Raw genomic sequence first — 25,083 nt, 5'->3', positions numbered from 1 at the left:
TTTTCCTTTTTCTGCAGGGATCACACAGAATGCTCTACTAAGTTCAGGATTTACTGAGATTATTTATGTACTTTAGCAGACCTGGAAAAGCTGTAAAGGAGACAGATGGTAGAAACCAGGGAAGGACTTTCACATGAGGGCTGAGTGTGGGTTTGTAATCCTCAGAAAGAGGTAACTGTGGGGCCTATAGCAGAAGCCTGTAAAGACAAGAGAGGAAGTTGAGTTGGTAAAAGTTATTAACTGTTCCTTATAAGAAATAATGAGGTATAAAATGAAACTAATTCAGGACAAACCAAAGAAGCAATACTGTACTGTAGTTAACCTGAGTAACTCATTGCTGCAGGATGGTCCAGTGTGGTCTGTGAAAGAGACAATTTTGTCAAAACCAGATAAATGGCTCTTTCTTGCTCTGACAGTAGTAATTAATTGACAACATTTCAATGGGAGTGCTATGGTTAGTAGATGTGCCTATCTTACAAGCAATTGAATTTTTCTTAGTGAGGCCTCTTCTGCTTTCTTTGCAAGGATGTTTCTGGAAAAGTCAGTAGGAAAGATTACAGCACTGAACAGGTTGAGACCTGGGTCAAAATGAATCACAGCTCCCCAAACACAGAGTCAGCTGGGTACCTCTCTGTTTACTTCCCTAGCACATGAGAATGGGCTTGTTTGCACAAGAAAGCCCTATAACACTTTTTGAGAGAGGGAAATAACATTTCCTCATACAAACTGCTTCTTGTGGCTTATCCAGAGATACAGCACAACCTTGGGCTAAAGCCTGAGGAACTGAAAGTCTGCTGTCAATACACAATGTCTCCATCTGCTGATTGCTAACAGAGATTTCCATATCCTTTTGCAAAACCTGATGGAAGCACACTGCTGATGCTGTGACAGATGGATGCCAGCTTCAAAGTGGGAAGCAGACCGTTTGTTAAATCTAGATTCTAACTAGATTATTGCCTAGCAACTATGAGAAATGGAGAGAAGCGAAAGCATCAGAGAATGTTTCACCTGGTGCGGCTTGGGGTTTTTGGTTGGTTGGTGTTCCATTTGTTTTTTTACAAAAACTACCCCAGTGTAATCCTGTGCAAAAAATATTAGGTGATTTATATCTTATCATCATGGAAGCAAATGATGTTCTTAAAGGAGGAGTGTCAAGACAACCCTTCCCAGAGAAGAGCACTGTTTCACTGATTATGAAGAAATTCAGACCTAGTAGTAAATTTAATGTTTGTGTCTTTTGTTACAGCTTTGTCCTAAATCTTTGTCATAAGGAGTCATTAGCACTACATATGTGCCAACATTAAGCCCATTGAAGTCCAAAGGTGCATCAGCATGGCAGCATTGCTTTTCCTCCTCTCATGCCCTGCAGCAGCACGTAGTCTTTCTTTCCTTCTTATTTCCAAGAGATATTGCAGAGTATGAACTGAAGTTTAATAATGACTAATTCAGAGTTTATCTCCCTGGAGCATTCTGGGTTGAATAACATAATATTGGCAAGAGCCCAGGTAGCAAATAACTTTGTAGCGTTCTTATGCCAGCAACACCAGACCCCTTTACACAGCCTTGGATGTGAAATCATTAATATCTTGAACTGCTCTCTGAGTGATATATGGCTACTCAACTAGAATTCCTGTATGCACCGCTTCACTATACTGAAAAGTCCAGGCCATATTTTGTTTAGCATTGACTCACCAGAAAAAATATCTTGTTCTGTGTACATATGTAAGAGGAAGTCAGAGATAGAGGAACTGCGTATAAACCTATGTGGTTACAAATGCATATTTACACAGTTGAGAAAATGAGGCCTTTCCCAAAAAAGGTATCTGCTTTTTCTGTATATGCCTAGGGAATATCTATTTTAAATTAGATCAGGATAAACTCTAGGCTGAGCTCAACTGCTTCAGTATACTCTAGTGACAGCTGCAGCAAAGTTGGTTAGCTGAGTCTTCAAACACCTCAATCTCTCTGTAACTGCAGTTGGAGGCCAGGTGAGGTAGATGTGAGGGCACATCAAGTGACACCAGCCTACCCTGGCAGGCAAATGCAGAGCTCCTTCTCAGGTCTGTGTCTAGTATAAGGTTTGGAGTTAGGACTCAATTTCTTTTTGCATATAATATAACACCAACATTTAAGCTGAGGCATACAATTTTGTACTCCTCCTGGGTTCAGTCTGATTTGCGCCATTTCATTGAGCAGCAAACTCTAAGTACATGCAGCATCTTGCTTATGAAAAACAAACCCTGCTTTAGTGTGAAGCAGTCAAATCAGGAGGCAAATACCCTGGGTTTCAGCCTGTTCTTAATATTTCTAAATATAAAATATATATATAGGAGAATAAAAATGTCTAGCACTTTCTGGGCACGGCAGCACAAGCTCTAAATAAAAAGGCGCTGAACATTGCCGCTCTTACAGTGAAAGCACATCTGTGACTGCTGTGTGATACATAAATACACAGGCTAGTGCTAAACCTGAATCAACTGGGTTATTAATAACAGCACAACTGGGTCAGCAGTGTATTGAGGGTAGACTGATTTATCGTGTTTCTTGGGTAAGTTTGCAGCCAACCCTAAGCTTTCTGCAGTTGTAACTAGACCACTACTGAATAAGAGTTAGGTAACAGAAAGCTTATGCAAATAATCTCCACACTATAGTTACTGAAATACCAAGATGCTCTAGATTTCTATGACGTTTAGATCAATCAAGGAGGATGCTAAAGCCTATATCTGGATTCAGGGGCCTAAGCTTCTTGATTTGGTCTCAAAAATCAGAAATTTTGTAAAACTTGCTCTGCTTGAGAGATGCCTACCATACTGGATAAAATCCTTTAAAAATGTGCAGTTTCTATCTTCATCTAAAGGGAAAATAAACCCCTTTTCGATTAGAACTTTATATAAAACAAGAGAGAGATTTTAGGAGCACTATCTGATATCAGAGTTGTGATGTGAGCGGGCTGCCTAGCCAGCCTTGCCAGCAGCCTCCTTCTGCATCAGCCTCTTGATAAAGGGACAGTTCTGATTGATTGATGTATTGTAATATTGAGAATTATCTAACTTCTAGGCATCTAAACCAGTTAATGGACATGATACCAGGTTGGTAGCTAGTTATTTTGTATTTCTGCTGAAGCATTAGATAAAGAGAATTCAACACTGCATGAGATGTTCACTCAAAGTAGACAAAGTCAGGCTCCTTTTCATGGCTTAAGTACCTTATTATGGCCTGGAGAAAGGATTTATAAACTAAAATGCTTTCCTGAAGGTTTGTCCTAAGGTTGGTCCTAAGTACTTTTCTCTCAGCAGATGAATGACAATTTTCTACCAGTGCTCTGTATTAACTTCTTGCTGCCAAGCCTCTATTCTAGCCTTTTTTTTTCCTAAGCAGACCAGTGGTCATGTTTTCTTTCTCTGAAAGAGCTCTTCAGGTAGTAGGCTGCATCCTATTCAATTCCATACAGCAGGAACAAAAATAGTTTTGGAAACTTTTTTTCTAGAAATAAAGCACCTGAAAATTCGAGATAGCCTCCTATTTCCCCTGCCCAACCCCCAGCTATGCTGTAGATGAGGAGAGATTTGGGTACTTTCTTTTGGCTCTAAGCACCGAAAGGGGGATTTAGTCTTTCTACTCCTAATTATTTAACTGTGTTGTCAACATAAATCATGCTCTGCTCTTGATTTATAATATAAAAACCACTCTTTTCTTTTTATCTAAAACACTTCAGAATTTTTTATCTTTGAAGTCTCTCTTATTGTCATACAACCAAAAGTCCATGCACAAGATGCAATGATTCTGAATTAACATTTTCTTTGCATGCTGTGCATTGAAACTTAATTTATATTCTATTATTTGTCTTTCTGCAACAGGACAAAAATTCTTATAAAACAGAACAATTCTGACAAGTCCAATTTATATGGTACATTGTCACAGAAGAATACCTAAGAAAAAGCAGAATGGTTATACAAACCTTCTAATGCGCTTTAGAAACTCTTCACATGAGCTAGAACAGCACAGTATTAAAACTCCACATACATAGTAAATATGTGTGTTTTTAAAGAAAAATTTATAAATACGTAAATTTAAGATAAACAAATACAGAATAAAAAGCACTGAGAAACTGATATGTAGACAAAGGTTTATTTACACCATACAACATTTTAAATATTTTTTATACACAGCTGCAGCAGAGAAAGCTACTCTGAGCTTTCCAGAGAAAACTGCAATAATAAAGATGTGAAATATATTATTCATATAAAAGTGAGATTATTACTTTATTGCATTTAAAGCAATGAAGAATGTAGCTCAACAGACATTCATTTAATGACAAAACCTTTGCTTTTATATTATAAAGTAAAAAGTGTAGTAATGGCCAAACAGACTGTTATAAACTTTAAAAACTGCATAAATATATACATTGTGCTTCATGGTGAAGTTTTTTGAAAACTAAACCAAATGAAGCTGTTACAACATAAATCGTTGCTTGAGGTTTATCTATAAAGATTACCTTACAAATCCATTCCACGGGTACTTACAACACACGATGGTAAGAATTGTACACCTGGTTCTCCACTAGCTGCACTAGTGAGACTATACTGTACGGAAAAAAACACTGACGTTTGGCACAGGAAGAGCCTGACGTAAAGTAGTCACAATGTTCAGAAAGGTTTGTCAGGATTCCCAAAGTCTCTTTTTTGTCAGTGCAGTGAATTATTTTTGTTTTGTTTTTGTTTTGTTCTGTTTGTTTTCATTTTTGTTAAACTTCTGTTTGAAAGTCACCTTCTTGCACATCTAAAGGCAAGTTCAGACACTTCTCCCATTCTGCTGGTCTGAGTTCTAAAGCATCTTTCGCCTCTGTGTCTAATACATTTATCGTTGTATAGTGTTGGTAGTCGCCTGTGGCTTTGAAATTGTCCCATGGAGCCTTGCTTGGCACTGAGTTCTCCTGAAGACCAAAGAAAGAAGAATTAAAACCAGGAATGATATAATGTGTTTTCTTTTATGAGGCTGATCGCTAATGTGCTCTCATGAGAGACAGAAGCCAGAGAGGGGAAATGGCTTTGCAGGGAGCCAGGCTGGCGGGTGTTCAGCACCAGCGTGACTCTTGTGAACAATCAGCTCTGGCAGGCTCCTCACCTGAGCTGCCAGCTAGGCCCTTTGCTCCACAAGAACAAATGTATGTGAGGAATGGCCAAGTGATCCAGCAGCAAGAGCCATCTTTTTAATAGCGGTTGCGTGGAAAAGTGGGAGAAGGGGAAAGCATTTGAGAAGAGCTTGCTGCCTGAAATATGGAGTGGTTTGAAACAGAGATTGCCAGCTGGATTTTAAATTTGGGCAGGTGCATGTCAGAACCATGGAAGCCTAGTCCTTGAAAAGGCTTGAGAGTCACCTTGCTTTACAGCAAGCTCATGAATATTAGGATTAATAGGCTGAAAGCTGATTATTTTATACTGAATAGGGGTTTTTTTGTTATAAAATGCTAGGTTTTATAGAACAAAAGATATTATGGACCAGGATCGATTTAATTAGTGATTAGTAACGCATTGGGTGGGATTTAGTTGCTAAAACCTAACATTTTTGTACCATTTTAAGATGCCTTTGGATTTCCTGCTTGATCTCTAACTATCATGAGAGGTGCAGGTCTCCTTTAAGTCCTGCGTCATCAACGCCTGTAACATACTGTAAACTAAGACACCCAAGGCTGCCTAAAATAGCCTGAGATGCCTATATATAGGCTCCAGGATCACTCTCTGACTGTCTTACAGATAGACCATTCCTCTAGGCAGCATTTTATTAGCAGACCTTTCAGAAACATAGCAATGATGAGAAACAGAGTAAACACAACTCTTCCACTGAGATTGCCTTTGAGATTTTGAATTCATTCAAGCTTTACGTGGACAGCAAATCTCAAATAGAGAGGCGAATGCAAACTTTACATGTCAGCAAATCTCAGAAGGGGGAGTGAGCAAGAACTGGGTGCAAAATAACACATATGACAGCTAAAGGTTCATCAAAGAATCAGGGCCAAATTTCTGCTGGATTAAGATGATGTAAATGATGTAAATCCATTGGCCTCACATCTGCTTAATACCTCTTCTTCATGTCTGAAAGCAGCTCTTCTGAAAAAGTTATAGAATACAATGATTCTAGCTCAGTTCCATTTAATACACAATTTTCACATTATAAAATTATATATAAATTTATCATGGATCACAATACTACTGCTAACAAGTATGTCACACTAAACACACACTACCTGTTTAATTAGGTAGAATCAACTATTTCTGGCAGAATCAACTATTTCCTTGCTCTCATTATCAGATGTAGTCAGGGTGTTATGTATGTGTGTGTGAGTGTGTGTGTGTGTATAAATTTGAATTACAATGATAGCAGAGTCAGCTCTGGATGATTTAATTTTCGCTTTTCCCATGGTAAATATTTATAAACCTATTATGGAAAAGACATGGCATTACAGAGAGCCTGTGTTCTTTCTGGAGTATTTCACGTATGGGTGAATCTAGTTGGACTTGTCTGTAGTAACTCATTTAACATCTGTTTGCCTAACTTGAGGAGAAACCCTACTGGCCGAATTACAGTGGAGCTGCATTCTCTATATAAAGTCCTCTAGACTTGGTAGGCAGATACAGATTTGAAATGTTTTCCTTAAAGCTCAATTACTTATCTAGAATGATGTCACTGAGTTACTTATGGTCTAGTTGTAAAACCTAATGAATCTTGTCATAGGTTAGATTACTGAAAATACTTTTATTTCTAATTTCTGAGGCTATCTGAAGGTACTGAATATATACTGAATTCAAAGGACTCTTGTTTCATTGTTGTTGTTTAGGATCCATTACATTTTAAATATCTAAGAAGGGAAACTTACCATACTGCCTGATTTTGGTATATCCCGAAATCTGTCCAGCGTCTGAAATTTCTGATTTAACTCTTGAAACAATTCCATGTGTCGCTTTCTTGTATGCATGACCTTCTGAAAAAACGGAACATAATTGCTTATATTTATAATTGAATCTGGGCTTTTTTAAGAGAAGCATTATCTTCCTCAACATAACAAAGTAAATTAAATTTGGCAGGGACATCTTTTCCTAGTGACTTGACTCTTGGAGGTGAATTGCACTGAGCCTTCTCTCTACTCTGTTTAATGTTCTTCCTGGATACAAGAGACTGTTTCTACCCCACATTCACTGAGCTGCTGAAATTAAGAGACACTATTTTTGTGCTAGCCTAGAAGACTTTTGAAAATGATGGCAGTTTCTCAGAAGGATACTTCTGTTGCATGTTAGAAATATTTTCTAGAATTTCTGTTTTCACCATGGTTGCTAATATTTTAATTTCTATAGGAATGAAACAGCAATTTGTAATGGTCTCTATTGAAATAATATTTACGAGAACACTCAACTCAGAAATCTTGGCCCCAAATGGAAAAGCCCCAAATGTTAAGTATTTTTAATTTGACATCTTGTCACTCAGTTCATCATAAAATGCAGTTGAAATGGCATTCATAGTAAGAATGGTACAGTTTCTTAGTTTTACTTGCTTTTTTACGTCATGGACTGAGCAATTGGAAGCTAATCTTCCTCTAGCCCGTGCACAGGGCATTCTTCCACAGAAACTAATCATATGACACTTCTGTGGAAGAGGTGAGAACCCCAAACAGCTCCTGCTATTGGATGAGACCCTTGGCCACGTGTCTGCCTTGGTAGCTACATGGAGAGTGAAGCCTGTTTTCAAACCTAGACCACAAAGCCTACCATCTTCACTGTTTCCAAACAATTCACACTCAGGTACGGCTTCAGACCAGCCTCTGGAGGAAAGCTGAAGCCTGGTTACTGTTCAATCATTCTCTTGGATCTGTGGTCTGGGTGGACAGATGATGGGAGGCATTGAGGATGCTTCACCTCAGTCCCAGAGCAGACTGGCTCAGCTTGGCTTTTCTTGAGCTTTTGTAACTCCTTGCACTTGAGTTATGGCCAGGGCAGCAGCCAGTAAAGTTGACAGAAAAGGTGCAGGACACCTTTTTCATTTGCATTCTGTGTTTCTAAATTTCATGAAATGTGGTTTTTCTCTTGGCCATGCATTTCTACCGCTACACTGTACTAACCTTATCATCCTTAATAAAGCTACACCGTAGCTTGAGAACTTGTTTCACTTCTGAGAACAGGAATTTGGCAACATTATTCCCAGAAAAGACATGAGACACAGCAAGCAATTAAAGACCTATTAACAATGTGATTTGTGGGGTGAATAAGGGAAAAAAAATTGCAGGATTTGATAAGGAACTTCTTGCAAAATGTAATTTAAGTAGAGATAGCTGGTCTAAATTTATGAGGGCAGTTTCACTTAAGTGACTTCCTAGGGTCTGCTAAGCGATTGCTGCTACGGTAGACAGGGATATACAAATTCTGTATAATGGAAGGTACACATGGAAGGCTCTGCCTTGAAGATTATTATTGGCTGAAATAAGAAGACATGCTAAAGGGAATAAGACCGATTTTGGTGGGTTATACTGGCTCAAAAAGCAGAAAATAGGATATGATGTGAAACAAGTATCTCCAGGTGGAAACTTTTTAATAAAGACTAGGAATATAGAGAATGCTACTTTCTGATATTTTTCTGAATCGTGTACCCAAGAATTTGTTAAATAGCAAATAATGCATAATAAAAATGTCTTATTCAGTTCATTACATTATTCCTGAGCAGAAGCAGGTGGGAGGAGAAATGAAATACTTGCAGTGGGAAGTCTGCCAGAAAAAAAAAAATTGCTTTATATTTATTCTTAATAGCAAAATGACTGGTATGCACATGTACTTCTGGATCTTTTGGTTGCTTTGTGTTTTCCTGGCTTCCATTCCACAATTCCTACCCACTGACACCTGCCCCTCCCCATTGCTTATAAGAACAATCTGAACTGAAGATGCAGTAACTTAAATTTCCAACTTTAACTCTTCTTTTTCTAGGCTTTTTCTAAAATCCTTGTTAGAAAGTACCATCTTCTCTCCATTCTAGGAAATAATGCTCTGTTGGGTAACTCTTTTTCTTTAATGAGAAAATAACCCAAAAAGTATTTGAGGGTTTTAATCTGTTTATTAAATGCACAATGCAGAAAACAGTTTTATCAGTCTTAGAAACACATAAATTGTATCAACACAGAGCTGAAGACCTTGACCAACATGAACTAGCTTGACTGTATCAAGATCTGAACCAGATAGATAGAAAAGAAAATCAACTTCTCATGCTGCCCTTTGAAAGCACACGTTCTTTGGGCACAGATGGGGCCTTGCCCATTAATGCCACATCCCCTCAAGAAACACTTGAATTAGCCACCAGGCTACAGTCTCACATCTTCACTGGTCTTTCCTGCAGACAATGTAACTCTTGTGCCCCACGCCCTAAAAGGGGTCAAACTGAACTGACACCCTTTCCACATTTGTAGTCCAACTCACAAGTAACACCAAGTGTGTGTTTTGAGAGGACTAAGCCTTACTCTGATGAGCATCTATTTTCAAAAGAAGATTCAGAGTGTGGATGGCTATCATCGATATGGGAAGGACTTCAAATGTAACTCTGTACCCAGTTCCCTTTTTGATTTATGACAGGGTTTTAGCTGAACTCTAGATCAAGCACAAATATTCTCATGAAGATTTGTGGTCAATCTTATGAATAATATTAGTAATAATAATAACATTCAATTTGTCTTCTATATTGTAACAGGTAAAAACGTTCTCTCTCAAACACTGTATGAAACAGCTAAGTGAAAAGAACAGATGGGGGAATGCCTTCCTACCCCTATAATGGAAACACGCTGTGTTTTCAAGATGTTATAGCTATGATCAGTTGCCAAACTCAGGCAGGAGAAAGGATTTTTCCCTGCAGGCATATTTTTTTCTGCTTTGTCTTCGAGACATGTCTTCAGGTTTGTGAGAGAATGATTTTAAACTTTTGTGTGAGTTCGTAATGTTGTTATAATGAATAGCTATTGCAGATGAAATTCTGAAAGAATGCAGCTCCAGCAATTAATTATCAATTTAGCATTATTGTTGGTGAGAGAATACTGCATTGTGAAAAGGAAAGACAGCATTGTAGTATTCATAGAATCACAGAATCATCTGGTTGGAAGAGACCTTTAAGATCATTGAGTCCAACCGCACACTTGTTCTGCATATCCTTGCTCTCCCTTTAGGGTGAAGCACAAAAAGAGCCATGGATGACCTGAATCCTGGGGTAACAGGGTAGAAGGGCACTTTTCTGAATTATTTGGCATAATGTTATTACTAGAGTAGATCCACTGAATGTCTCAGAGAAAGGAGAGAGTAGGGTGGATGGCTGGGGAAATCCATGAATTAGACCCTCTCATAGAATTTAAAGGTAATTGTTATTTTGAATCCAAAAATGCATGTCAGTAATACTGCTTAATTCTCCTGCATGCTTTTGCAAGTGTCTGTGCACATCTATTATAAAGTCTGCCTGGGAATTTCCACAGCATCTGTATTTCTGTCCAACATAATTATAATGAATTTCATTTGATCTGACAGCTAAGTATTAGTGCTGAGCCTCCATTAAAAAACTACCTGCCCAGCTTTAGGGGAAAACAGAACATAACTAGGGCTGGAGTCCACTTAGCTGGAGTTACCACAGCCAGCAGCAGCCAGGATACATGCCCAGAAATGCCCAGACCTTTGATTTTGGTCATGTTATTGGTACCAGATTGCGCGAATGAGTCTAAACAAATGCGTGGTAATAGCAAGAAAAGATTTGTAAAGCTGTTGCATGTTGACTGTGCATTTTAGCAAATTTCAAAGTTCAGCTGGATTAGTCAGTATCTTGCAAAAACTGAGAGTGGATAGTATATTATGTAGCAGAAATTCTTTCTGCCTAGAGACTAAACCCAGTACGTTACAGTCTGTCTTCTTTTTTCTATACAAAGGGACAATTTAAGAATGTAATGGTAAACTATTTGCAAAGGGAAAACAAGATACAGGTGGCCCAGTTGTTGAGAGCCTTCTCCCTAACCAGCTTAAGAGCTATGACAATGGCTGGCCGGTTTGGATATCATCTTTTTCTATCTCCCTTGCCTTTGACTGGAGATACAAGTTTTCTGAACACTACCCAGAACAGTCACAGGACTTATTTATAGTCCATTGCAAAGGCCCTTAAAACTACACCTGTATTTCTAGATAGTCTGCAGATATCAGGGAGAGAGAGTATTTTACGGTGTTAAGTACAGTCATAGTCTGCCTGCGTTCACACTACAGAGCAGCTGGCTTTGAGTTTCATCTGTGGTCCTCAGAAAAAAATTGCCTTTCTCGCATTACTTTGTTTTTACTTCAAAGTCTATATTCAGGTGAGTGTTGCATTGCAGACCATTAGCATAGTCTTTTTTTTTTTTTTATGTTTGAAACTCTGACTCTACAGTAGTAAGTCAAACATGTCCAAGACCATTCTCTAGCACCATCTAGCATGGAATGTTCTCCCTGAATGCTTTAAATTATTTTAGTCTCCAGAATAAGAAGCCTACAACCAAATTGCTTATTGTGAAAGATATCTAGGTTGTGCTGGTTCCTGCCTAAGGACATTTCAGGAACTGTTTGGAAAGACAAAGGTGGTCCAGACTACAACAGTGAAGATCATTCTAAAATTTCATCCCTATAAAAACTGACATTTTGGCATCCAGAAATGTTCCCTCTAATGTCTAATTTAGTAAGATAGGTACAGCCTGAGGGTTTATCTTGTACGGCTATAGAGAGACACATGTGAGAGGTTGAGGGTGTAGAGATACTTGGAGAGCGTTAAAAGGAAAAGGACTGAGGGAGCCAAGCTTGACAGCTTTGTCCATACTGTGTATTCAACATTTGTTATCCCTAGAACTGTGGAAGGATGTTGTCTCAGAGGGTGCCATCTGGCACTGGTCACAGACAAAGCAGAGAAAGTGTTAAACGTTTAAGTAGTATGGCAAATCACTCTAGCCTGACCTCACCTCCAGACTCTTCTATTTTGCAGTCAAGCTGCTCTGAGGTATTGGAGTAGCAGCATTTTGGTCACACAGCACTATCTCAATTCCCTTCATCAGGATGCCTTGCTGAGTGGAGGAATCTGGGTGGCTATTTGAATGTTTTATGGCTTTTTTATTTTCTTTAACCTCAGATACGTGCAAGAATACAGGAAAGCCCACAGGCTTAATCCGAGGAACCATAAAACAGGGAGGTGAGATGGGGTTAGTCTGAGTCAGTACTTTTAAAACACAGCAGCAATCAGCACAGTATCATTGCCACTCTCACTTCCTCTGCAGTCACTCCCAACAGCCCCATTCTTCCCATTTTACAAACAAATGTATTGTCCTGAATTGTAGTAATACTTCCAAAAATACTAGGCCATGGATCAACAATGCTGCCAGCAAGACAAGAAGGTGTAGACATCTTAAATAAACCATGTGAGTCAAAAGACAGTATGTAATGGGAGGCTTGGTTCTTGAGAGCAGAATGTGTACCACACTGTTGGTGTTTATTTCGTGTTGGATTATGTTCTCCTGAGTGATGGGAAGAATGTTTTAGTATTTGTTGCCACAGAAAATGTTCTCATTGTGAACGACCTTTACCTTTCAGTAAAGAACAGTAACATTCAGAATTCTTTATATTACTATAATTATAAAAATTCTGGTTGTATTGCTTGAACTTATGTTCTTGAATTCCATGCTTTATTTCTTCCATTGTCTGCATTTATTGTAAAGCACATTTAGTGTAGTCTTTTCATTTTATTTTCCTTAAACTTACTATGCAAATCTTTGTCAGACGCATTATTTGAGATATTACATGACAGCTTAAGGTAGCTATAGTCTCTGGGGGGAAATGACATGAGAGATTAAGGTGTGATGTTACACTTCCAGGAAACCACAATCAGACACGGAAGGTCAGGATTTCAGCAAAAGCAGGTCACCAAAGCAAACCCTTCTCTCATTGCAAGGCTGTTATGACCACTGCTATGACTGCATTTTGCTACTTCCACCCTTTTCTTTTCTATAGACTAGAACCTGCAATCTGAAAATATGTGTGCTGTGTTTACAGCCCACATAATAATAAAAAATGGGTTTGCATATGCAAATAGGATAATTTTTAAAGTTACGGTTGATATATACTGATCACTGGACGTTAAAGTTTAGCCCAAGATCTCTGGGCTCCATGCAAATATGATCATTCAACTTCTCTGGAAGTTGAATATAATGATTTATATCAACTACTAATACGCATGAACAGACAACCTATGCAAAAACCCCAAATCTATAAAGAATTTACATCTCCTTGAAAACTAACTGTTGTATTACTTCTGGTAGAGGAACAAAACCTCCAATAAACAAAACTCGAAGAGACTTAATCATGCTCACTGAGATAGAACAAAATGGTCATTAACTAACACAACCAAATCTTCTTACTCAATGGGGTCTTGTAAGTATGAAACTGTGAATATCGAAGCTAAAGAACCTCTCATGAACTTGATTTTTTAATATAACATGTGATCCATAAGCTTTGACAACAGCAGCACTTCATTGTTCCAAAGTTGACACACTCATAATCACTATTTGGATGTGAAATTCATATGCCAGTATATTAGTAATGAAGAAAGAGATGTAGAACAAATAACTGAGGAACTCTTGAATAAAGCAACCTTCTGCAATGTTTTCCAATAGATAGCCAGTAAATCAAAACAAGCAAAAAAACCCAGATGAAAATGAAAAGGCAGAGAATTTAAAAACTGAAACCATGATGGTTAATATTGGAACATGACAGTTTAGTCTCAGCATATTTTACAAACAGGTTGCACCAAAGTAGTTTTAATGAATTGCTCATCATGTTCTGTACAGTACCAATTGATCAACCCTATGGCATCTACTATGTCAGAAGGGTAAAATCTCCTAAAATGAACACTTTACATTTACTTTTAGGAAAATACTTTGAATAATCAGGAATAATTCAGTAAAACTTACTTCAAAGTCAAGGTCCGAATAACGTGATTTTCTTCTCTATTAAGCAGTAAAAAGAGAAAGAAAAAAGAGGTTGTATTAACAAGGGGACTCTTCACCAAATCCTGTTAATGAGTCTAAATAGCATTCTTGTTTTCCTATCAGATATATATTAGGTATTCTGCAAGAGGCTGTAGATTTTATCTTGATAATTTAAGATTTGTGCATGACTTTGCATACAGTTTATTAGATCAGTATCATATTCTTTTCTCTGAAATAAACCAGACTGCATTTCACCAGGATGCATAATGTGCATGTTATATGCATGCACTTGAATGTGTTGGTGGATAAAATATATCAATTTCTACACTTTCTTTACTTTCTAAATTTGCAAATTATCATAATATTTATACTTTTTACACAGGTATCTATATGTATCTATGATTTAGATTTTTATAGGTATACAGAAATTGATTCTTTCCGACATCAGGCTTACATTGGTACAACTCCGTTGATTGTAATGGAATAAATGATAGCAAAACCAAGCCGAAGCCATCTACACTTTCCATAGCTTTAGCTTGTTTGTTTGCAGTGATAATCTGGATGGAGAAAGCAATGATTTTGTTTTACAGCAATGACAATTGTCAGATGACATCTGACTGAAAGCATCTGATATAAAGCAATAATGATTCACTAGTGAAGTAATCGCTTGTATACAACGCAACGTAATATGATTGTTTAGACGTATCACAAATAGCACAGAATTTTTTACCAGATTCTAAAAGAAACTAATTATAAAGTCAAATTATATCAGGAAGAAACAAATATTTTATAGAAAAGATAAAAATATCTTTTTTTTATCTTAAGGTTGAAAATTGAATGGTTTGCCGTGGACCAAACAGGTGTAGAAAGAAGCAGCTAGGTTGGAAGAGCTGAAAAAAGTGCAAAGAACATGCGAATGCAAAGAAAAGATACTTTTCCTTTCAGGAAGGAATGTTAAAGGAAGAGAAAAGTACCCCCCAAAAAGCAAAAGGCTTTCTGCTACAATCCAACCCTAATTTCTGTGGTAGGATAGCAAGGCTTTAAGTCACGGCGAATGAACCTTCTCAAATTGCACCTAATTTCTGCAGTGCAATACAAATCAAACCCATTAAGTCAAGATGAATAATGTTACTGACTTCATTAGACTTTGAATTTACTTGGTTTAACATACATGCATGTTTTAGTAAGCTGTTTTGTTTTCTTGCAATTGAAAGGAATAATCTTACAAGTCTTTCAGTGGAAAACGTTTGGTCTCTGAGCCCTTGATAATACCAGTTTGTAACATGTTGTCTGGTTTTGTGGTGAAATTTTGATGCTCCAATAATCCACAATAATATGATGAATACCACTGTAGCACTGTTGACACTGATGCCTAAAAGTCTGGGAGGCAGTATAAAAGAACAGTCTATAATACAATTAAAACAACCAACAACAAGAAGCTTTGAAGAAGCTATCTTCAATCAGCTTGATTTAACCTAGACCACTTTAAAGAGAGTATTTAAAAATAAATTAAACAATTCTGCAAAAAAAAGTATCACGAAAACATTGAAGCAATAAAGGTCTTTGAAGTAAGAAAAATAAGAGGTCATTATGCCCAAATTCTTAAAGCTGTAAGTACTAACTTCTCACTCATATTAAGAGGGCCACGGTACAAGTCTACCTGTGACGCAGGCCATCATCACTCCACAGTAAATCAGCACCTGAAGAAATCTACATATTTCTAATGAGGAAGTATCTAATTTCAAGGTGCAATTAGAGCACATCTATCACTGAGGAGGCTTAGTGGTTACAAGAGAAGAAACATGTACAGCATATAGTGAGCTAAAGTTTACAGGAGTAGCTTTGAAAAATGCTTGAAAAAGCTATTTTTTAAGCTACAGTTCAGAAATAAACCTGGTATCATTGCACCATCTGGCTGAGAACCCCAAGTGAAAACATGGAAGAAATGTGTAGTTTGCAAGACACTGTGATTTATAAGATTGGAGCATTTGTGTTTTGCCTTAAGTCTGCTTGACCACAGTGAAAGTATTCCTGGCACACCTGGATTATTAGGTTTTGCAGCCAGATGACTCCATCACTGTTTACATGGCAAAAAGACAGAGCTAACAGGCTGCAACATATGTAACTATGCTGTTGTCAGAAAGAGGTAACTTTTGCAATTTTGCTGTTAGATCACACCGGTTATGACAGAACAGGTCATACCACAGGTTTATCCTAGTGGGGATTTTACTAAGGCTCAACAAGAATATCATAAACCCATTTATTTTAAACTTATATAGTAAAGAACATCTGTTCTGTGCTTGGGCTTCACTGTTTTTTTCATGGCTGCACACAGTGAAATACAGCACGAGTGCTGTCAGAGCCTATTCTAAGACTTAAAAAGCATGCAAATGCCACAGGTCTGAACAGTAACAGTGAAGTTCTGTGAGTTTCTGAAAAACAAATACTGGTTATGGACATGATCCTGCACCATTGAGAATTATTTGCAATATAGTCACTGACATCACTAGGTACACCATCAGATCCTCCTGGCTACTACATCATTGCCTTGAAATGACTGCAGTGTTATTTTTTGAGAAAGGAAACACACGCAGAAGCATGAAGTCACTGGGAATCTTGATTTATGAGGATGGAAGTTTCCCTTCTGTACCAATCGGAAGTTGTTATTTTAGTAAACATTTCTCCCACTTTCTCTATGAAACACAACGAACTTTAAACATGTAAATCAAAACTTTAATTATGATCGTATATATATTTTTCTTCTTAAAGTTTACTTTTTCTGTCTTTTGGGGCTGAAAAAATCACACATACACCTAAACGCTTTCAGAAATCAGTCTGGCTCATTGCGCAACTTAAATTAATGAAAGCCAGCCAGCAGGTGGATGAAGTGGAGCAAGGGGCAAAATATTTCTTGCATCAAATGAGCTGCTGAACTGGTCACACCAGTATGTTTCTTTTCAAAAAGCTGTTTCTTTTACCCACCCAGAACTCTGAGAATGACTTTAGCCAACATAAAAATTAGCCCAGAAGCTGGTGTTTTCCCCAAAGATCAGTTGGAGATCCACTTGATAGAATACAAATAACAAATGACTGCAAATCATAATATCCGTGGTTTGACTCCTTCAGTATTTTGTATTTGACTAGGTTCTGTAGTGATGTTTCAGGAATGGTATAGAGAAAGGCAAGTATAAAGAATTACTTCTGCTGCAATACCCTCCCTAATTCTTCAGTGGTTTAGGAATTTCCTTGAGAGGAGCTTATTCTGTTGAGTTTAATAACACTTTTTTACATTATTCCATTAGTTCAATCATTTTATAATTACTACCTAATTTTGACGTCCAAAAGGGGCTGAGGTAGTGAATTCCACAATTTAAATATGCTTAGCATGACAAAGAAAAACATGTTGTTTATTCTTTTGCCATTTCATCTGATGTTCCTGTTTTGTATTTTGTATTACAGGAAATATGAATAATCACTCCCTGTTCGCTCAGTCATCTGTTTTCCAAGCTGAAGCTAAATCTACAAGGCTAACTAATGAAGGGACTGCCTAAAAAGCTGGAGACACATGCAATTATTTAGCATCAGGGAGTTAACTGGGATAATTTGGGAAAAGCTGAGGGATATGAGCAAGCAGTGAACTCCACACACAATTACAAATGCCCCCCCCCCCCAAAAGGCAAGTCTCCATTTAAGTGGGCAAGGATGAGAATAGCCCTTTCTTAACAGCTCCAGTGAGTTGCATTGATGCTCTAAACTGACAGAAGCCAAATCATGCCTGTAAACTGGGGAAATTTCAGATGAGAGCAACAGTACTTTAAAAGTACTTTTAAAGCGTTAATAACATTGGATCAAGGGGAAAAGATAAAAGAATGATACAGCTTGTTTAAATCTTTGCTCTGGAAGAGACAAACACAGAAGTTTGTTTGGAAACATTAGAAGGACATAAACACTGATAATCAAAGTTGCTGTGAGAAAAATCTGAAAAGTTGTAATTCAGAAAAAATGGAAAAAAATGAAAAAAGAATTTTCAGAGATGCTGTCAGGAATAAAGAAATTTTATGTAACTATGAAAGAACCTGCTAAAGTAAACAGTGGAAGCTCTTCACTCTAGTCTTGAAAGTGAAGTTTGACTATGTCTTAGATAAATACTTCATAGAAAATGTTCTTGCATTGATAGAAGAGATAACCTGACAAGATTTTTTCCATCTCCGATTTCTACAGCAATTTGATCTTAATTGATAAAATCCATATCAGAGCAAAAAAACCTCTCCACTTTTCATGCCAGCACCAAAGTTAACCTCTTTGCAAAGAGGTCTGTGGTAGTAATTTATTTTAAATGAGTTTTACTTTATATTAACCATGTATAGCTTCTCTGCGTAATTCCAGAGCAACTTTAAACTCTGCCCACTGAGGGACAAAAATTGAATACTGAAGTATGATTTCCATACAGTAACATGCACTAGTCTACTGGCACCAGGAAAGAGCTGCTCTCACTAAATGACTAATAAAATCCCTCTTCATCTCTGTAAAACTACTTTTCCTTACTCTAGTCTGCATTCCACCACTACCTGATTAATTACATGAGATACTCCTGAAGATATATTGCGTCGTGCAAAGTGTAACTGAAACCAGAGACACCATATTACAGTGAGAGCTATAACCATGCTTCCATTAATATGAAGTCTTATTATCAGCAGTTTGTAATGCACCCTGAGATTAGATTTGACATACGAGATCTGAGTTTAGGGAGGACTTTTTCCCTGAACAAAATTAAAGCAAAATATTTTTTGGCCCTCAGAGATGTACAAGTGGAATATGGTTAGACAGTTTTGATTTAAAATGCCTTTTGTGTGTGTATAACTGAAAATACTCCCATAGTTTCTGGATGGAAGATTATGCTTGTTATTAGTACATAACATGAGCTAACATAAAGCAAGTAAGTTTTAATGAAAAAGTGGATTAACTTCAGTGTGGGAATTTTAAGTCTTTAAAATATGCTAGCAAATTTAGCACATCAATTCACATTCCAAACATAACTTTAGAGATCTCAGTTTGAAACTATTCTGGCAAATTGTTGTGGTCTGCTGCTCCCTTTTTTTACAGGGTAACCTGCGTATGTATATACTAAATCAACTTGTTTTGTGTTTCTGGAGGCTTTCAGGGGAAACAAAGCATTTCTTAAATGGACAAGCAATTGAAAATACGTTTCTTAAGGATCACATGTAGTTAAGATAGCTGCTTATAATAGAAAACCTGACATATATGCTTCACTTCATAATATTGACTAAAATTTTGGTTCTTTACATTTCCAGTTACTAGAATCAACTCCGACTGATTCTACCCCCACCCCTGTACAGTAACCTGAAAATATGCTGTAACCACTTCTGAAGTAAGAGGAATCTGAGACCTCATTCAGGTGAAAGAAAGAGAGGGTTGTTACAGGTCTAGACTTTATTTCACCAAGAGTCACAAAATCGGCAAGAACTCTCTCCACAGCTTATTGAAGAATGAAATGAGGAATGGGAGGGAGAGAAATTGGAGATACAGAATGCCTGAAAATAAATGTAATGTAGAACCATGATAAAGAGGAAATTCCTCTAGTGCTCATCTCTCTGTATTTGTTCTCTCTCCTCCCTCTTTTTGCTTCTTATATCATAAATCAAAATGACTTCACACCATTTTGCTTTTGTTCTGCCTGATGCTTTGGTACTTTATTGACAAGACTGACTCTTTTAACAGCTTGTTTCTTCTCTCTTTTCCTCTTCTTTTTTTTAATTTTTTTTTTATATTTTAGACCTTGCTCCTTCCCTGATTCTTTTATTTCGTTCTTCCTAACACTTTCATTTCTAAGCTGCTTCTCCATTTCTGCCATCTTTTTCCCCTTTTTTTATTGCATGCCTATCTTTCTTTTCTCTCCTCTTTATCTATACATTTACTTTTTCTTTGCACTTTACTATCTTTATGTTCTCAGCTGTAACAGTTTTTCTTCCCAAAGTCCCACATCAGCAATTTGGACAAGGAGCTCTGGAACTGACTTTTGTAGAATGTATTAGGAGTTCTCATGAATGACTACAGAAGGATTATTTTGGTCACACAATCAACTTCCCATCTAAGGCCTTTATTTCTTTCTTGACATAAATATCACATAGCAGAAACTGAGGCAGAAAAACAAAGAAAGAAGATATGAGACTGGAAAGATAATTCCAGTCCTTTACATGGCAAACAGTTTGGGAAGTCCTTTCCTTCCTGTTCTTATAAAGCAGATGCTCTTTTTCCCCTTTAATAAATGTTTCCATTGCCTGTCTTTGCACGCTCTTTCTCTTAAAATATATAAAAGTCTTTGTCTCCTTTCAGCTCTTTCCCATTTCTACTCACACTACACTAACCATAGTTCCCTTGAAAGAACTTGTCATTCTTCTGCCACAAAGGTAATGATGCAAGTCTCTTTGGGCAGTCAAGCAGCAGGTATCTACTCCCACTTGCTTTTTTTTTTCACAATAAAAAGAAAAGAATTACTTATCCTGGAGATATGTTGCTCAGATCAGCTTCTTTCTCAGAATTCAAACCTCCTAACATTTCCTAAGAGGCTGTGAATGCACTACTTTGCTTCAAAGTAATTTCATTTTAATGAGCTCATGACTCCGAGGGTACATTTTCAAAACACAAACCATTCCAAAAGAGTGCATCAAGAGTGTTTTCTTCATTAAAATCAAAACACTTTGAACTGAAGGAGCACACTCCAAGCCACTCTGATGCCAAGATAGCAAAGCCAGTTTTAATCCATGCATATAAGGGATGTACAGGAGATTAGCCAGATGTTCAATTACTCCCCATAACAAACTCCATGATGAACTAATATGCCTGCCTGTGCCTAGAATCACATGAGTACTGTTGGGTACATACCAAATAAAATAAAAAATCACTGACTTGCACACTGGGTATCTGCAGATCCTTAAATGTATACCTATTTGGGTAATACATGTATATAAATACTATGGCAATCTCAGATTATCATTTGAAAGCTGAAATTCTTCCATATATAATAAAACAATTGTTCCCAACTAAGCATTTCCTTGAGAAAAAAGCATGCAGATATAAAAACTAGAAGAAAGCCTGTGACACAGTGTAGGATTTATCCAACTATATTTAGGACATTAACATTTTTGATGCTTAAGTCTGAACTGCTCATTTTGGCTTCCTCTATGGCACCTAAGGGAAAAATCTGCACTGAGGGCATGAGGTTTACTTTATCCTGGAGCACATGTCTAAAAGTGGCCTAAAATTTGACCCAAGATAACACATATTAACTTTAACAACAAACAAAAAGTGGATACTATTGGATTACTTGCAAAGTCCCCCCCTAAATTTTTCAATTATTTTTTTCAGTTCAATTATGTCTTGTAAAAAATTATGATAGTACACACACAATATAGACAGCAAAGGAAATATTTCATGTTCAAAGCTTGTAAAGGCATCTCTTGAAAAGAAACTAAATTCTGTTCTGCTGCCCAAACTCTCCAGTCAATACGTACATAAAACTTCAACCATATTTTAAAAGAAATATCCACAAATAACTAATGTTTTATGAAATACTGGCTACAGTTCTCTGTCTAACAACAGAAAAATCAGGTAAGTTAACTGCTTCCCTACAGACACGGGTCCAGACATTGTAGAGTAATAGCTAATGGCTTCATGTTTATGCACACAGTAGGATTTTTTTTCTGTCCTTAACTTCTTTCAGAGAATGAGTACTTTTTCTCATATTTTTCTCATTTCTCTTTTTCTTTCCCACCAAATGCTACATTTCATAACATTCGAAATGCTGCTAAAATATAGTTCCAGTTCTTAAGGAGGCCCAAGTATGATACCTCACTGGTGGCTTTGCATAAGTAGAGGCTCAATAGGAATGGCAGTACTTGACATGTAAGCCTTACAAAATTATGTAAATAGATTTCACTTTTATAGCATTTAAATCTCACAGACAGATTGTATTAATGAACTGAATCCCTTTTAAAAGCTTTTCAGTTCACTTTTGTAATCTGACTGGAATCTAGGATGCTCCACACATAGTTCACCTGTACCTACTGCACAAATCAGTTGTACCAATGCCTGCCCACACATGCAAACATGCAGATGTGTACAGAAAATAAATCAGTATATGGTGAACCAGATTTACACTATTGAGAGCAGAATCAGACCCATCATATCTGAGACAGATATGATTGTCAGTGATAAAATGGCAAATATTTTTAACTGCATGTGCTTGCAGGCAGGGTCAATGATTATCATTTGTATCTTGCAGGAACAGTTTTTCTTCTCATAGTAACACAATATTTTCCCGTGGACTTTACTTGGTAGGTCAAAATCCTTTGCAGTTGTGTGGAATGTTATATCTCCAGGATTATACAGTTTCACACAGACTGGTTCTGAAACTTTAATCTTTTTTTCTAGGTATAAACACCTCTGATAATAAGGGAAATATGAACAGCAGTGTATGATCCCAAACAATAATTTATACTGAATTAAAACATTAGCTTCACCCCTTATACACAAGAGACAATTTATTGACTTATCAAGTAATTAGAACAAGAGAGTATGCAACTTGTTTATACACCACTGACCTCTAAAGAGCTCATTGATATTGTGGATCCAGTTTCACTTCTTGATAATCCTGCACTGTCATCCAGCTCCGAGGCAATGAAATTTTTCACTGCTGTGCGGGGCTCAAATGGTAGATTCTGCATATGTTCTTGGGTGGGAAGATGCTGGTCTAAATTGATATTAAATTGGTCCATTACAGAGGGATTCATGTTGAACTCTGGATTAACTTTGTAGTGCAACAGCCTTTCATGAGGCAATGTATCCATGCCTATATTCATTTTGCTCTCATCTTTCAGTGATGGCTGGGTATTTACTGAGCTCCGGGGCATGACTATATAGTCGCTTTCTATCATCCGTTCTTGAGGATGGACCATGTCCATATCTGCACCTCTCAAATTATCATCTGTGCATAAATACACAGTCCTCCGCAACTCACTGTTGTCATTTTTCAAGCACTGATTGGCCAGTTCGCTCATACTCATTGGCATGTGAAGACCTGTTGGTTGCTGGATAATGACTTTGGAGATGATGTTTCCAGGCAAGGTAGAATAGCTCATTCCTTCAGGGTTTGGTCCCTTCTCCTCCTCTTCATCATTCAGTGAAATTCTGGAAAGTGTTCCTGTTATAGTAGCTGCTCGGCAAGGTCCGATGTCTTTATGCAGAACTGTGGGTCAGAGAACAGAATTCTTATAATGTGAAACCATGTCTGTCTACCACTGCTTTTTGTTGTGGCTTTATTTAGCAGCACTCCCTTTACCACTGCATCTTCTTCATTCTTTCTATCCATCTAAGAACATTTATTCTATAAATATTGGTTAGGGAAGGTCTTTGGTCTGCATTGTTTTGTTTTGTTTTTTTAAATACCATCTCTTACTCTACCATAACTGACACAGATCAGTCATTTATGAGGCTAAGCCTCAGTCATTTATATAAATTAAAAGTACTCCTTCATTTATTCCTACTGCATTATATAGATCTTAGGTGACTTACAGCTTAAGCAAAAGCCTGCCGCATGAAACTCAGTTAAGGGCTTTCCCAAAAAACAAACCATGACATCTGCACTACCACTATTAAACCACATAACCTGGAAAATGTCAGATTTTAAGGCAGAATAATTTTGTCAATCCATTGTAATGACCTATCATAAAGTTATAACTATGAACATGTGCTCCTGAGCTCCTAGAAGTTCATTTTCACTGACTTTTAAAATTATTCTGTGTTAAATAATTTTTAAACAAATGTGACCAAAAAGTAACCACATTGGGAAAAATTCTATTGGTATCAGAAAGACGTATTTTGCTGCATTTGAAAAGGTTATAAAAAACATTAATGCATCTCATAAAACAGTCATAATCTACTTTTGGTGAAAGCCTAGGTCGTCCTGCTCAAAAATGTAGCAACATCCAGTAATTTTTTGTTGGGATAAGCTCCACATGTAGCAGTTACTAATCCTGTCATACAATATTTCCAGGAACACTGAAGGATGCATTCAAAAGCAAAGCATCCATTCAATCACAATTACAGATCTTAAAAATAAATGTAAGTCTGGAATTCAACACTTGTAATGAAAGAAAAAGGATATATAGTAAGAAAAAAAAAAAAAGAGTAACCAGTTACTGGGCTTATTCCAGCTGGATGCAAAGATTTTCTTGTCCCAGTTGAAAATATTTTTATTCCACACCAGTGCTAGTTTATGTAGTAAAATCCAGTTCACGGGCTGAAACAGTAAGACAGCTTGAGGTATCTCAGGTAACACATTTACATCCCTTTTAGTAGCCTGAGGGCCCTGGTGTCCCTAATCCCTGGCACCTGTCAGTTCACTGCCATATTCCACAGCAAGCAGCTCATACGTCATCCCACTCTCCTAATTCACACAAAACTGCCTCTCATTTTTCCACTATGAAAAGAAAAACTTGCCTCTAAACAACAGTGCACAAATATCCTACTTCAGTGTGGCTGCTTCACTGTTTCCAGCCTCACTTGTTAAAACTCTTGTACTCCTTAAATCTTCTATTAAAAGAATCTGGGTTTGAATGTTTATCTAGTAAAGCCCATTCCTCACTGTATTCAACGTCCACCTCCTTAAGGATGCCCCTGACAAGGCTCACTATACTGCAGAGGAGCTACATGGACCAACGTTGGATGTCTGTCTGCCTTCGGTGGTGACTGACATGCATCTGTGTTACCACTTACTGTCCTGCTCCCTTTAAAATACATGTGCCTACTAAAACTAATCTCTACGGAAGGACTATTACCATTGTGCAAGAAACTGAACTGGCAGTTTTTTTAAAGGTGACTGACTGGAAACTTAAACTTTACATTAATGAGCTCAGCCTTCTTGGCTCTCTGTACGGCCAGCAAAGAGAGGCAGTGTCCTTCAGGTGGGTGATGCAGGACAGTTAAGATAGGCTTCTCCCTTGACTCATCCTGTGTAGAGGACAACCCCCCCCCCTTTTTCTGTTTCCCTCTTCATTTAACAA

General features: G+C 37.3%; 1 protein-coding gene across 1 annotated transcript in view; it reads right to left on the bottom strand.

Annotated features, from left to right (window-relative positions):
* Positions 1-4,114: 4,114 nt before the first annotated feature.
* The window catches only part of LOC104499180 (brain-specific angiogenesis inhibitor 3), a gene marked incomplete at its 5' end in the record, with an annotated part of 41,992 nt that continues 21,023 nt past the window's right edge, over positions 4,115-25,083 (bottom strand). The window contains 4 exons of the mRNA XM_010142651.1: positions 4,115-4,933; positions 6,875-6,979; positions 13,985-14,020; positions 22,624-23,267. Of these exons, the coding sequence (XP_010140953.1) occupies positions 4,745-4,933; positions 6,875-6,979; positions 13,985-14,020; positions 22,624-23,267 (974 nt within the window). The remainder of the gene's footprint in view (positions 4,934-6,874; positions 6,980-13,984; positions 14,021-22,623; positions 23,268-25,083) is intronic.

The sequence above is a fragment of the Buceros rhinoceros genome, unplaced genomic scaffold (genome assembly GCF_000710305.1).
Source record: "Buceros rhinoceros silvestris isolate BGI_N320 unplaced genomic scaffold, ASM71030v1 scaffold69, whole genome shotgun sequence".
NCBI classification, from domain to species: Eukaryota; Metazoa; Chordata; class Aves; order Bucerotiformes; family Bucerotidae; genus Buceros; species Buceros rhinoceros.
The sequence above is the reverse complement of the archived record's forward strand: the minus strand, read 5'-3'. Positions and strand labels throughout refer to the sequence as shown.